At 38.8% G+C, this 12,543-nt stretch overlaps 1 protein-coding gene across 8 annotated transcripts in view; it reads right to left on the bottom strand.

Annotated features, from left to right (window-relative positions):
- st3gal3b (ST3 beta-galactoside alpha-2,3-sialyltransferase 3b) overlaps positions 1–12,543 on the bottom strand; it is a 53,719-nt gene that overhangs the window by 19,337 nt on the left and 21,839 nt on the right. For all 8 annotated transcript variants that reach the window (XM_034702535.1, XM_034702533.1, XM_034702537.1 and 5 more), the window contains 4 exons: positions 12,199–12,293; positions 4,801–4,864; positions 4,610–4,705; positions 4,232–4,418 (listed from right to left, as the gene is read on the bottom strand). In XM_034702535.1, coding sequence (XP_034558426.1) covers positions 4,232–4,418; positions 4,610–4,705; positions 4,801–4,864; positions 12,199–12,293 — 442 coding nt within the window. The remainder of the gene's footprint in view (positions 1–4,231; positions 4,419–4,609; positions 4,706–4,800; positions 4,865–12,198; positions 12,294–12,543) is intronic.

Here is a 12,543-nt window from a genome sequence, read left to right as displayed (position 1 = left end):
GAGTGAGTGGGAGGGCTTTTTTGTGGGAGTGTTTGTGTGTTTTATGAGAGTGTACAAAACACTAAATAACAGATTGGGAAATTGCCTCGCTAATTGGTATTCTGTTCAGCCATCCAAGACCGCTGTAGGCATTTGAAAAGCCACAATAGCAAAAGATCGTCGAGCATGCTGACAACTGGCTGGATGAGTCACTTGCGGCTGCATAACAACTGTGCGTGTACCACCCACTAACCTTTCAAAGAAGAAGAAGAAGAAGAAGAAGGAGACATGCACTTGCTTTCATAACCACAGAAGGAAAGTGAAAGGCTTTGCCTCCCTTGAAGCCGTGAGCGTGCAGGTTACACAAAGAAATCCCCAACAAATGTAAAAGCTCCCAACTGTCTTAAGTTACATTTTGTCTCCTCTGGGGGGGAGAGATACATAAATCGAGAGAGGGGGGAGCTAACTCATTTTGGAGGATTTCCTGCTTTATGTCCTAGAGAATTACACCCTTAACCAAATATCTCCCACGTTGATTTAGAAGACCGTTATCAGATTATGGGTTAAAAAAAAAACTGAAATGGGACATTTCTGAGTCAGTGTTTTTAGAAATGTGTCCTCGAGTTCACAGAAGACAAATGTACACACACTGAAACACACACATAGACGTCTCTTTATGTTTATGTTTCCACTGCATTAGTGTACGCAGTGTGTGAGTCAGATACAATGAAGCTAGGTTGACAGCCTTTTAACAGGACTTCAGTACCTTTCATGTCTTTGTTAACACTTAAAATCCACTTTCCATAGAAAACAGATACTGTTGCCAGGTTTGACTTGGATTTGTCACTGCCCATAAGCTACTTGTGTGCTTCAATTCACCATGCTACTCACAAATCAACTGCATGTTTCTTTGTTTCTTCTACAGGAGTTAACACTCAAAAATATTGTAGCCACACCAACTCACAGTCCGACTTTAAAAAGGAATGAGATAACTACACAAGAGGTGATAGAAAGAGCAAAATCAATAGGTCAATCTACTAGCCATCACTGCAGTTCTTACCTGGACATGGACCTTTGCCATATGTCATCCCTACCCTCTCCTTCCTGTCTCTGTTCACCATTCAAAGTCCTGCCCTCTGAATAAAAGGCATAAAAAAGTCCCCCCCAAAATAAGTCAGTGTGCTCCCTGGGGCAAAGCAGAAGATTTTATCAGCTTACTTAACATTAAACCAACCTTTAAAATTCACTATTAAGTTAGGAATTCTTAGCTAGCCTTACTATTATAATATATTTGTGTTAAAGATCACATTTTTATCCTTGGTTAAGGTCCAAATATAAGTGTTTCTCTGTTGGCATTCTGAGCTGATGCTCCTGCACCCGATCAAGGTCCTCTATTGCATCATCTCATTAGTCCTTTAACTCTGCAAAAGTCCACACTGTGTTCCAGCTTTCATTTGCTTTGTGTCTTTCTTATTTAATTTGGTCACGTTAATTTAGCTCATGGTGTGTTTTAACTACTATTTTTATTTTCGGCTGGTGACCGATCAGCCATTAACCACAAATCTGAAGTTTCGGGTTCTCTTAATAGATCAAAAGTAATATCAAAAATATTCTCCATGTTGGTTAGTCTGCTAATTCAGAATGCTAACAGAAATGAACATTTCTCCTCAGTGTCAGCAAGCAGAGGTGAAGTGTGCAGGACTTCTTTCCGCAGATTGATTTGATTTACGCATGGGATCAGGTTGTTTCTGCATCATTACGATGTTGAGAATTAATCGATTCTGACCAATCAGAATGAAGCATTTAATCCAGCTGGTCAATAATTAGCAAATAAGAGGCAGATCAATTGACCTGTGAGTCGTTGGTTTTAGTTGTATTCAGGTGTAAGTACGTATGAGTGTGATGGCAATCTAATCTCAGTCTAACAGTGCTGAGCCAAGAAGAGATTCCAACGGCCATGACTCTGAACATCTGCCCGTTCTTTTCTCCATATTACTGTAAAGTCCAAACCAAAAGACCCCATTTTCTTTTGTTCCCTGATTCTTAACCAATGAGAAACATTCTTCTCTCTTCAGCAGATCAAAGCTGAGTCGTCCGCCAGAGGCCAGATCAATTATCCCGGGCAGCCATTTCCACTGTCCTCTCCCTCTGACACACCAGAAAAATCTGGGCCCTATCAAAAGGTTAAGGAGGCCATCAGCCAGCCAAGCAGGCTATTTTCCTTCATTTGACTTTACTGATGCTTCCACTGCTCATTTCCTTTTCCCCAGCTATTATCCCTTTACCCTTTCCATCTCTTTCTCTCCTCTATTCTCTTCACCTTTAATCCAAATTCACACCATTGCTTAGTTTCTTGCCATTGACTGCCCTTTTCATCCCTGATTATAATGCTATTGTCCTGTCCTCTTTATTATTTCTTTCACAGTTCCCTCATTCCTGACTGTACTGTTTTAACAAATGTCACCTTGGAAAAAAAATGCCAGCCAACTGCTCCCCTCAAAGTCACACTGCTGTTCTCAGACACAAAAAAAGCCATGTTCTGGGTTTCTTGGATAGACAGAAGCACCCTTTAAAACCTGTCCATGCAGCCAATGCTCTAAAAGAAAAGTACAAATGCTTCTGCATGGTGAAGCCAATTGCTGCCATAATGTGCACATGTCTCACTTCATTTTGAAAATTTGAAAACTTTTCATTTCACAATCCCTGTCAGCATGTCCCGAGAAGCATTTAAAACTTTAGATGAAGAAACTGCTGCCGCCGTAGAAAATGGCCGGTGACAAAGTGAAGAAGAATTGTAGTAAGTGGGCTGAGGGAAACATCAGTGTGGTCCTTTAAAACACCACTACCATTACTTTTATGACTCCTTCAAGCTTTTACTAAGTACTCCCACAGTCCAGGAGACCGATGGACTCAACATAATCTCAAATAATTGATAAAGCCCTTAGTGTTAGTGCTTATGAGAGCTATTTTAGTGACAATGTATATAAAGGATGCAGGACTGTCTTTTGTAATACTTGTACACAGCTAGTCCAGTTATTTAGTGTGAGCCTTACAATAAAGAAGCCAGTTCACAGCCTGTCTTTGAATCGCAGCAATCATAAAGGTTCTGGGGAAGATTTGTCTTTAAATTAATTCAATACAATTGATGAAAAAATACATTTAATTCTGTTGCTATAGAATGAAGGAAAAATAAGTACTGCGCTAGGGAGGGATAGGTATTATTAGGATTTTATCAATATCGAATACTTACCAATTTTCTTATCCATGATTTGGTGAAAAAATAAAGACAATATAAAAAGATGTTGGAAGATTCAAATTTTAAGCCGTATGTTCATTACCTTATATTTTACTTAAATTGGACAGACGTGATGGGGAACATAAAGGCAGGCCTAGTTAATTAATTTGTTCATTCAATAAGCCCATAACAGTGTCCATGGTGTACTTGAAAACTTCTTAATGCTTACTGTGAAGACGTTATGTTGCTCTCACTGGTGTTTCCAGTGTTTTGTGGAGCAGCCCGAATTGAAAAATGAACCTCCTCTATGCAACAAATTGCATTTCTTTCTGACTTCTCCTGACGGTTGGGGCTAGTGCAGACAGACAGGCATATTTCTCAAGCTAGTGTTGATATGAAGAGGAGGAGAGTGCTTCCAAAATGTAATTAAAAAACTATTCTAGTTGAACCAGTAATAGAAATATTGTATGCTGTAATAAAGTGACTAGTAGGCTGTTTGGGTGACAGCCAGTGCATATTAAAAGCCCTCGCAGAATGTAAACATTGTATACCGATAGCAGTAGCATTTGTCCATCAGCCTACTCGTACTCTGTTACTGACTAATCAAGTACTGGTACCCAAGAAAATACTGGTTCTTTACAAGTAAAGGTTCTTTACTGCTTTTTCTAAACACTCTTTCCACATCAAGCATTCAAAGCATCTAAAACATCCCCATTCTAAAACAGAGATTCGTGCCACTCTCTTAAACAAAACAGTTTGCATTTCCACAGGAAGGAATGTACAGAATGTGATCAGAGGTTAGACCGCTAAAAAAAGCATACAACACAGATATCCAAACAAATGTTGACACCCAGACAAGTCTGTATCCTGTTAAAACCCAAATTAAACACCCATGATGACTTTATATTTGTCAGTAGAAATAAAAGGCTGTGAGTTGCTATTATAAGATCTTCCAGGTGTATTTATGGTGTTCAAGATCATCATTTTGTACCTTGTATGATTCAATAACAAACTCACCAGTTTCTCCTTGAAGACCATGTGTTTGAGCCACTTGAAGTCCAGTGGTTTGAAAGCAGAAAAAACAAAAAGGGAGTCTGTTTCATAGTTGTCAGGTTTCTGGATGGCTCCCTCTGGATATGTAATCCTTAGGGTGGTTTTGGTCCCTACGTCTTTTCTGTAACTGCTTACTGGTGCTTCGTTTAACCTGCAAAGACAACAGCATAAAAAAAGAAAACAGAGTGTGTGGAATTTAGATCTGGAAACTACGACTGTGATTACACTTTCACTCATAGAATTCTTATTTTCTGTTTTTTAACATTTTAACAAAATATTGTTTAAAGGGACTATTTCCTTACATAATTGTAGTGGTAAAATGGTACAGTGATGTCATCCTACCTGACAACAACATCGTATTCATCTATCCTGGAGCCCAGAGACTTGTTGAACAGGATGCCCCCGTTCCCCACAATAACGCATTTTTTACAGGTGACACTGCACGGCAGGAGAGTCAATAGTTAATACACTTGACAACTGATAAATACCACAAACAGGACTTCTTGTTAATATGGGTGAGTGGTAATAATTACCCGTCCAGTGCTTCTCCCAATCCGAAATTTTTCGTGGCAGTTAAAATGCTGTCTATGATTCTCTCTGTAGGGAAAAAGAAAGAAATAGAGGATAGATTAAGCGCACTACAAACACATTAAGGACGTCTTTTTGCATTAGCATATCAACTGTAAATACTTGAGGGGAATTTTACTGCCTAGAGAAGTTTGTGTATAAACTCACGAGTGGATAATTGCTTTTTTGGCGATGAAGGATCGACAAATAGCACTGATGTCTGCACACAGTAGAGAATTAGTCTTGTTTCTGACACTACCCTCACTCCTCATGGAGCAGTGCATCACTTTAACCACACAGATAAGGTGATGTCATCAAATAATCAAACTCAGATTTAAAGACACAAAAACCTGGGAATTAGACCTTTTAAAGACTAACAAACTGCCATAGACTTCAACATGCAGCTCTTGAATAAAGCGCTCTAGGTGGTCTTGAGACAGTCGGAGGACAGAACACCTCTCTCCGTTTATTCAGCCACAGATAAGGAGTGAAACAATCAGCCAGTGGGGATGGGATCATGGAGGGGAAAAAGCTGTTGTGATCCGGAGGGGAGTGTGTCTGCGAGAGACAGACATACAGGGTGCGGGATGGCATGCGTGTGTATGTAGAAAGTCTCCCATAAAAGCACTCAGGGAGGAATGCTGTTTTCAAACAAGCACATTCTCCTGAAGTTAAGTGAAGTAAGCGATGGTGGGCTGGTCTCCCTGCGAGGCTAGCACCCCTGTGATGGAGGGGTGAAAAACGGGGATGTTTAGCCATAGCACACATTCCTGCCATGTTCCACAAGCTATTCTGCTGCGGTCATGCTTCCTGATTTAAATGTGTCATATATTTATGTCTACCCTGAGCATTTTTAGGCCTCTTATACTTGTTGTTTATATTTTGTATCTCAAATTTCCAGGAATGTCTTCTTTTGCTCCAAATTACATTTGCAGTGAGGCAAAAGCACAAGAAAAGGACTGCTTAGTTTTAACTACCGTTGTATTTTAGACTAAGTAATCCTTTTTTTTATTTGCATCCTACATGGGGAAAAGAGAACCTCTGGGTGTGAAGTTTTTAAAAATGGGAGGTCTTTTCGTTGCCCTCTCTACCTCACTAAATCTTGTTTTCTTACTTTTCAAAGTCCGCAAAGAGAGGCCAAGAGAAACAGCAAAAGTGAGAGTAAAGAGAGGGAGAACAAGAGAGTTTAGACTGGGGCCTCAGAGAAGACGTATCACCGCCTCATTCACCCTGGCTAACGATCCTAATGATTAACCTGCTGAGGAGAAGCGAGCAGAACTACAGCCCATTGTTTGGATGTGGTGTCGATGTCTGGCGTCAAGCATCACCCTGAGCGGCATAAACACAAGGCCAAGGACCACACCTGGATCCAAGCGGGTGCAAAGTGAAAAATCCCAATAGGCAGGACTGTCTTGGAACGACATGGAAGCTAAGTGTTATAAGTACCCGGGGTAAACATTTCAGAAAAGTATGTCTGGTGGACGAGCCAAAGACAAATGGCTGTAGGTTTAGACATGTGGAACTCAAAAAACAACAAAAATCCTTGCTGGTAATACAGAGGACAGATCCCTGAATACATAAATACAGACACACTGTGGGGAAGAGTGTAGCTTAAACAATACAGATAATCAGGAGAGAGATTTGTTAGGCTTGCCCTTTGGTAGGCTTTTAACAACACTGAAACAGGAAGACAGACTGGTGATCATTTGATGGTTGTGTAATGAACATATTATAAAGCATATTGATTATCTAAACAATCCCAAAAGAAACAGCAGCACAGATGGATGTTGGGGTTGATAAATCTGAGGTTTGTTTAGATCTTTGTCACAAGTGTGCTACACCTTCTAAACAACTGCTGTGTATGTATAAGAATCTGACGAAACGTATATATCACTTTAAGAAAGCTACAGTTATATATTCTGCAGTATTGTATATTGTTATATAGTGAGCAAGGTCAGTTATTTAGCTTATTTTAAACCTTACTAGCAAAAGTTTGCTATATCAAAGAACAAATCTCTACATACACACACAACATTAACATCTGGGGACTACTTTTTGTAAAATCCAAGAAATTGACAGAACAACTGCCTACATTTGTAAAATAAATTTAAATCACTGCACTTCATCATTTAAAAACATTTTTACATTATCAAAAACTTAAATTTGCTTATGACGCGAAAGTTATGAAAAAATGAACATTTTGCTTTTGCTGAGAAAATCATGAAAAGAAGTAGAATTTTTTCTTTTAAAATTGGAAATTATGAAAACTTCAACATTTTACTTATGAAGGGAAAATCATGTAAATAGTCAATTTTTTTCTCGTGAAGCAAAAATTATGAAAAAAAGTACATTTCTTTTCTTTCAAAGAGGAAAATCATGAAAAAAGTAGAAACTTTTCTCTTAAATCGGAAATTATGAAAACTTCATAATATTGGTTATGAAGCGAGATTCATAAAAATAGTGAAAATTTAGCTCACTAAGAGAAAATCATAAAAAAAGTAGATTTTTTTCTTTCAAAGAGGAAATCATGAAAAATGTCAAAATTCTGTTTATTAAGCGGAAACCAAGAAAAAGGGGGAAATTTTGCTTTTGATGCAAAAATAATGAAAAAGTAAAAAGTTTGCTTCGGGACGCAAATATCATAAAAAAAAAATCACATTTTGCTTGTTAGTTGAGTGTATTAATATGTCTTACACTTCTACTTCTATCTTTATTCTAGGGTTCAGAACAGTGTGTTTGCTTCAGTTGGTGAACAGTCCACCACAATGATAACAGAATGTTCCTACAATACCTTAAACCAACCCTCTTATAATTAGCCAATCAGGAGCCATCCTCATTCATTTGCAACAAGTAGCACTTCATACCGCGCTTTTAGGAGGTGTAATGCACCATCATCATATGCACTCTTACACTCCTACACGCCTGCTTTGATCATGTTACAAGAAAAAGCAGCGATCTGGCACACTCATCCAAAAGTTGATCATGTGACTCGGGCTGAGCCTGAGTAAATATCATACTCTGGTTATGCCAATGCAGTAAGCTTCATAATCTACATTAAAACATTAGGATAAATTGCACTCCACTTAATTAGGAGCCGATTACTGTGAATGTCTGTCATCAACTGCTGCTAGTAGGAATTACTGTATAAGGCCTCAGTCACTTAGCAAAATCTCTTTAGCTTCACTAAGTCTTTGGACTGTAGAGAGATATGATTTTGAGAGAATAAGATTTATTTTGAGAATGAAATTTAACAATCAGTGCGTATTAAAGCCTATTAGTTAGATGGATCCCTTGCGGCTCACTCGTCTGGTTTCTCTCTGAGACCAGATCAACACAGCTTTACTGTTCTCAGGCCGTGGCGGATGTGTGCCAAAGATACCTCGTGAAAGAATGAAAAGTAAAAATAAACCCCCCACCCTCACACTTTACCACTTCATGTTCCCAATTTGGAATCCTTTGTGGCCTTCTATTCAACATCCACACGTATCATCTCTCCACATGAGTACCACTAAAAGGGAAACCCCACTGCCATGGCAGTCCGTGGAGAAAACAGAAACCAGGTGTGACACTCACACAGGGAGTGCTCTTTTGATACAGACTTGCTCAGTGCATGTGTGCTTCTGTGTGTGTGTGTGTGTGTGTGTGTGTGTGTGTGTGTGTGTGTGTGTGTGTGTGTGTGTGTGTGTGTGTGTGTGTGTGTGTGTGTGTGTGTGTGTGTGCATGTGTGTGTTTGTATGACAGTGGAACACTTTACAGAGCACAAAGGTAACAATCACTGTACCCTCTGATCTCAAGTATTGGAAAATATGAGACAGGGTGTGTTACTGAAGCAGCTTAATGCTATCTCTTCAGTTCCCATGGCACTGTGTCCTGGTATAAACTGAAGAGCTGGAGTGCGTTTAGGTCAGGGCACAAGCACAAGCACTGTATGTGGAGGCATTAAAGGTGAAGGGTGTTAGAAGACATGACGTCTCTGCTCACAACATAGAATTAATTTTGCATGCTCATGGAATCTGTTAAGAATTTATTTTTATTCTTAATAGTTTTATTTATTTATTTATTTATCTATTTCAAATTTGAGTCGCTTTTATTCTACTTTATTTATTTATGTACTTATTTATTTATTTTAAGTATAGCATCTTATGTTCTTTCAATGGTTTAATATTTTAGTGTTTTATTGTCTTAGAAATTTATTTTACTTTGGTGATTTTAATTTCTTGTGTTGAGATTTAACATCTTATTTTACCTCCAGTGTTTCCTCATTAAGATATCATGAGAGCGTTTCCTCAGTTCATTCTGCAACTTCTTTTTTATTTTTCATTTATTTATTTTATTTTTCATTTATTTATTACTATTGTTGCATATATTGTGTTCTTAACCTTAGGATTGTGGGGTGGGTTTGGGGTCAGGGAGTGGGGCTGGGATCTTTTTCTTAAATTATTCTATTTTAGGTTGTTTTTATGTACAGCACTTTGTGTTACAATGTCATTGTATTGAACAAAACTGTTCAATCTGTAATCATTTGTGGGGTCTCTCCCATTTAACCTCTCAAGGACAGTCAGTTTTTGGAGAAGGTTTCATGTCAACAGATAAGACACGTTCAAGCTGTAAGGGATATATTGGAAACTTGCCATCAAGGACAGTACAATATTGATGTTTCAGAGTCACCTATCAAATATAATTTTAAATACGATTTTTGGACATGAAAATGAAAACGAGAAGGAGAGAGAGAGAGACAGGGATTAGAACAAATCAAAATCCCCCTAACAAATCAGACTCTCTGGGAATCCTTCACAAGAATCTTGAGGCTAAAAATCACTAAATCTCAAGGATGTGATCCAGAGATCAGTCACACCTTCCCTCTATCATATGTAATAGCAAAAGAAATATGTGTCAAGTGTTTCAGAAGGATGTGTCATTTAATTTAAAATCAGTGTTTGGCATCAGAAGCCACATTAACCGGAGCCTAGGAAACTTTTCAATGAAGCCGTTTGAGAGTTCATGATAATGAGCTTCATCTGATCTGAGTGTCCTACATCTGTGTTTTTTTATTTTGCTTATGAATAAGAGTGAGAAGAGATCAAAGTTTTTTTTAGTTTCAGGATTTGAAGATTTGAAAAAGTTTTCCAAGTAGCCGGCTGAAAAACAGAACCAGATATGAGAACTGATAATTCCAAGAAGTCAGGCCATATCCAAGCATGGGTCATACAATATAAAGATTAGGTAATTTCTTGCGTCAGAGAAAATTATGTTCAGAAATTTATTCTCCAACTTTAGAGTGTCCATGGTAAGAGAAACAGAGTTTTTCCACAATGATACAAAGTTACATTACTAATTGATGACTGCAAAACTTCGCCAGACACTTTAGATGACTTAATGTACACCAAGGGGAATTAACTTTCTCACTTTGTCTCATCTGAGGACAAAGCGGAAAAATAATCCTGAGGCGCAGTGTGCTTTGCCAAAAACAGCAGCCTTACAACGATGACGAATGACCAGGAGTGCAACAAGGCAGAACATTGGCATTCTCTAAAGCTGAATCAGAGTGATTCAGACTGAAACCTTGATGATGAAGAGAGCATAAATAAAGCAGGTATTTGGATTAGCTTTTCTGCAGAAATGTGGGGAACGTGTTGATCGGTCCAATGAGTTACATCAATAAACAAAGTTGATAAAGTATGAGACACAAAATGACACTTGACAAGGGAAAACGTTGTGGCAGAAACTTTTCATTCAAGCACCTTTGTGCATCACGTCAGCAACCAAGATTAGAACTGAAAACTATCTGGACTATTTAAAAGATAATCAAATATTTTTTGCATAAGGTTACACTAATTATCGGAGGGTAATAAACTATCTCTATCAGAGGGTTTATTCTCTGAAATAGATACTTAAAGCTCCTTTGAGGACTTTTTTAGATGGTTATGAAACATACTGAAAGTAACAGTGGGGTCTCTTTATGACCTACAAAAGCAAACCAGACCATCAACAACAAGGTTGAACATTTCTATACTGTAATTTTGAATTGCTGTAATCACTGTGATGGGGTAGGTGTCAGACTTTTTTCACCTTTTCCCTTGCAAAAATTCATAATATGCGATACATTCATTTGTTCAAAGACAGCAGGCTGACATTTAACAAAAAACCCCACTCAGGCATGTACTGGAGGAGATCAGCAAAGAGATAAGAGAAATAACTTTGGCCTCAGGGGGCGCCAAAGTCAACACATAACGAAAGTTCCTCACAGGAGCTTTAGGCAGCAGCACTGAGAACACAGACTGTGGCTGTTTTTCGAAACGGCCTGCTACATATTACCTACTAATGTAAGGCGTTTTTCCACAGCAGAAACTTTACCCGGAACTAGGGGCTTTACCACTGAACTACGTGCGTTTCGACCGGAGGAACCAGGGTCTAAATTTAGTTCAGGGGTAGATAATCTCCCCCCTGAAAAGCCCCTGCTTGGGGGGGGTAGTACTTTTCAAAGGTCCTGGGACTTTCGGTTGAACGTAACAGTGTTTGTGGAGTTTACACAGTTGTTGAAACACAGAGGGAGTTCCTGGCAATGCATACTAGTTTAGTTTTTTGTTAAGATTTCAAAGTATGATTTAATATAAATGTTTTTCTCCATACGTCACTGGCCTGATTTGCACAATCTACCCGGGACTTCAGCCCGTAGTCAAAACGCAGACAACAATGGGGGCACAGGAACCTTTTAGTTCCGGGGAAAGTAGTTCTAGGGGCTAAAAGACCCCGGAACTCTTGGTCGAAATGCACCTGTAGTAGGCAGTAGGTACTGCCTACATACTGTGTTTGAATTAAGTCTGTAGTATAACTGTTCTGTTTGATCTGTTCTGCAGTATGCTGGGCCTGACGTCATTGAATTTCTGGTTTCGGAAAGTGGAGGTAAACAACGGCCAAGCTGATAGATGAACTGCTTATTTAGCATCACTTATGATTTAAAAGGTTGGGAAGTGGTTTATATGGAATTTAATAATTTTCACAGCACCTAAAAACTGAGTTCCCCCATCAAAAAAAGAAGAAAAAAGAGAAAGCAGAATGAGCGCAGTGCATTGTGGAAAACAGTACACGAGGCAGACTGGTCCGATGCATACTGTGAAATTTTCCTGAATCAGTAGACATCCGGGGAGTTTTGGCATACTGCAGATTTTGCTCTTGTCCACATACTACATACTGAATGTTGGCCAAATCAGTACGTACTGCTAGTATAGTAGGCAGTTTCGAAAACAGCCACTGTCTGGGCCTGATCACCAGAACACCATTGTTCCTGTTTTTGGACCTTTCTTTGAACACATTATAGAAAAAACACACAGTAGAAAGTTATTGATGGAAGGAACCTGTCTTACCTTGAGTTTTGAATCCAAATGGAGGTAAGTAATTGCTGACTTTTGCTAAACGTTTGAAGTTCCGATCAAGAAACAAGGGGGCTGGTTTCATGAACCTGAAATGAGATGCAGAAAACAACATAAGGAGGAGGAATTGGCTGCACACAGAAAAATAACAAGGAAAACATGTTGTGTTGTATCCTACACGGCCACTCCTGTAACCAACCAAATGATTAAGAATGATTTATACTATTCTGGAGTCCCCTTGCACAGCTTTAGGCCTCTCATGTCTCCCATCTGGGACAGTAGCGTTAATGTCCTGGACAGAGTTGAAGTCATCAAGTGATAAACAAATGCACTTGATCC

This window comes from Notolabrus celidotus, chromosome 15 (assembly GCF_009762535.1).
Source record: "Notolabrus celidotus isolate fNotCel1 chromosome 15, fNotCel1.pri, whole genome shotgun sequence".
In the NCBI taxonomy this organism is placed as follows: Eukaryota; Metazoa; Chordata; class Actinopteri; order Labriformes; family Labridae; genus Notolabrus; species Notolabrus celidotus.
The sequence above is the reverse complement of the archived record's forward strand: the minus strand, read 5'-3'. Positions and strand labels throughout refer to the sequence as shown.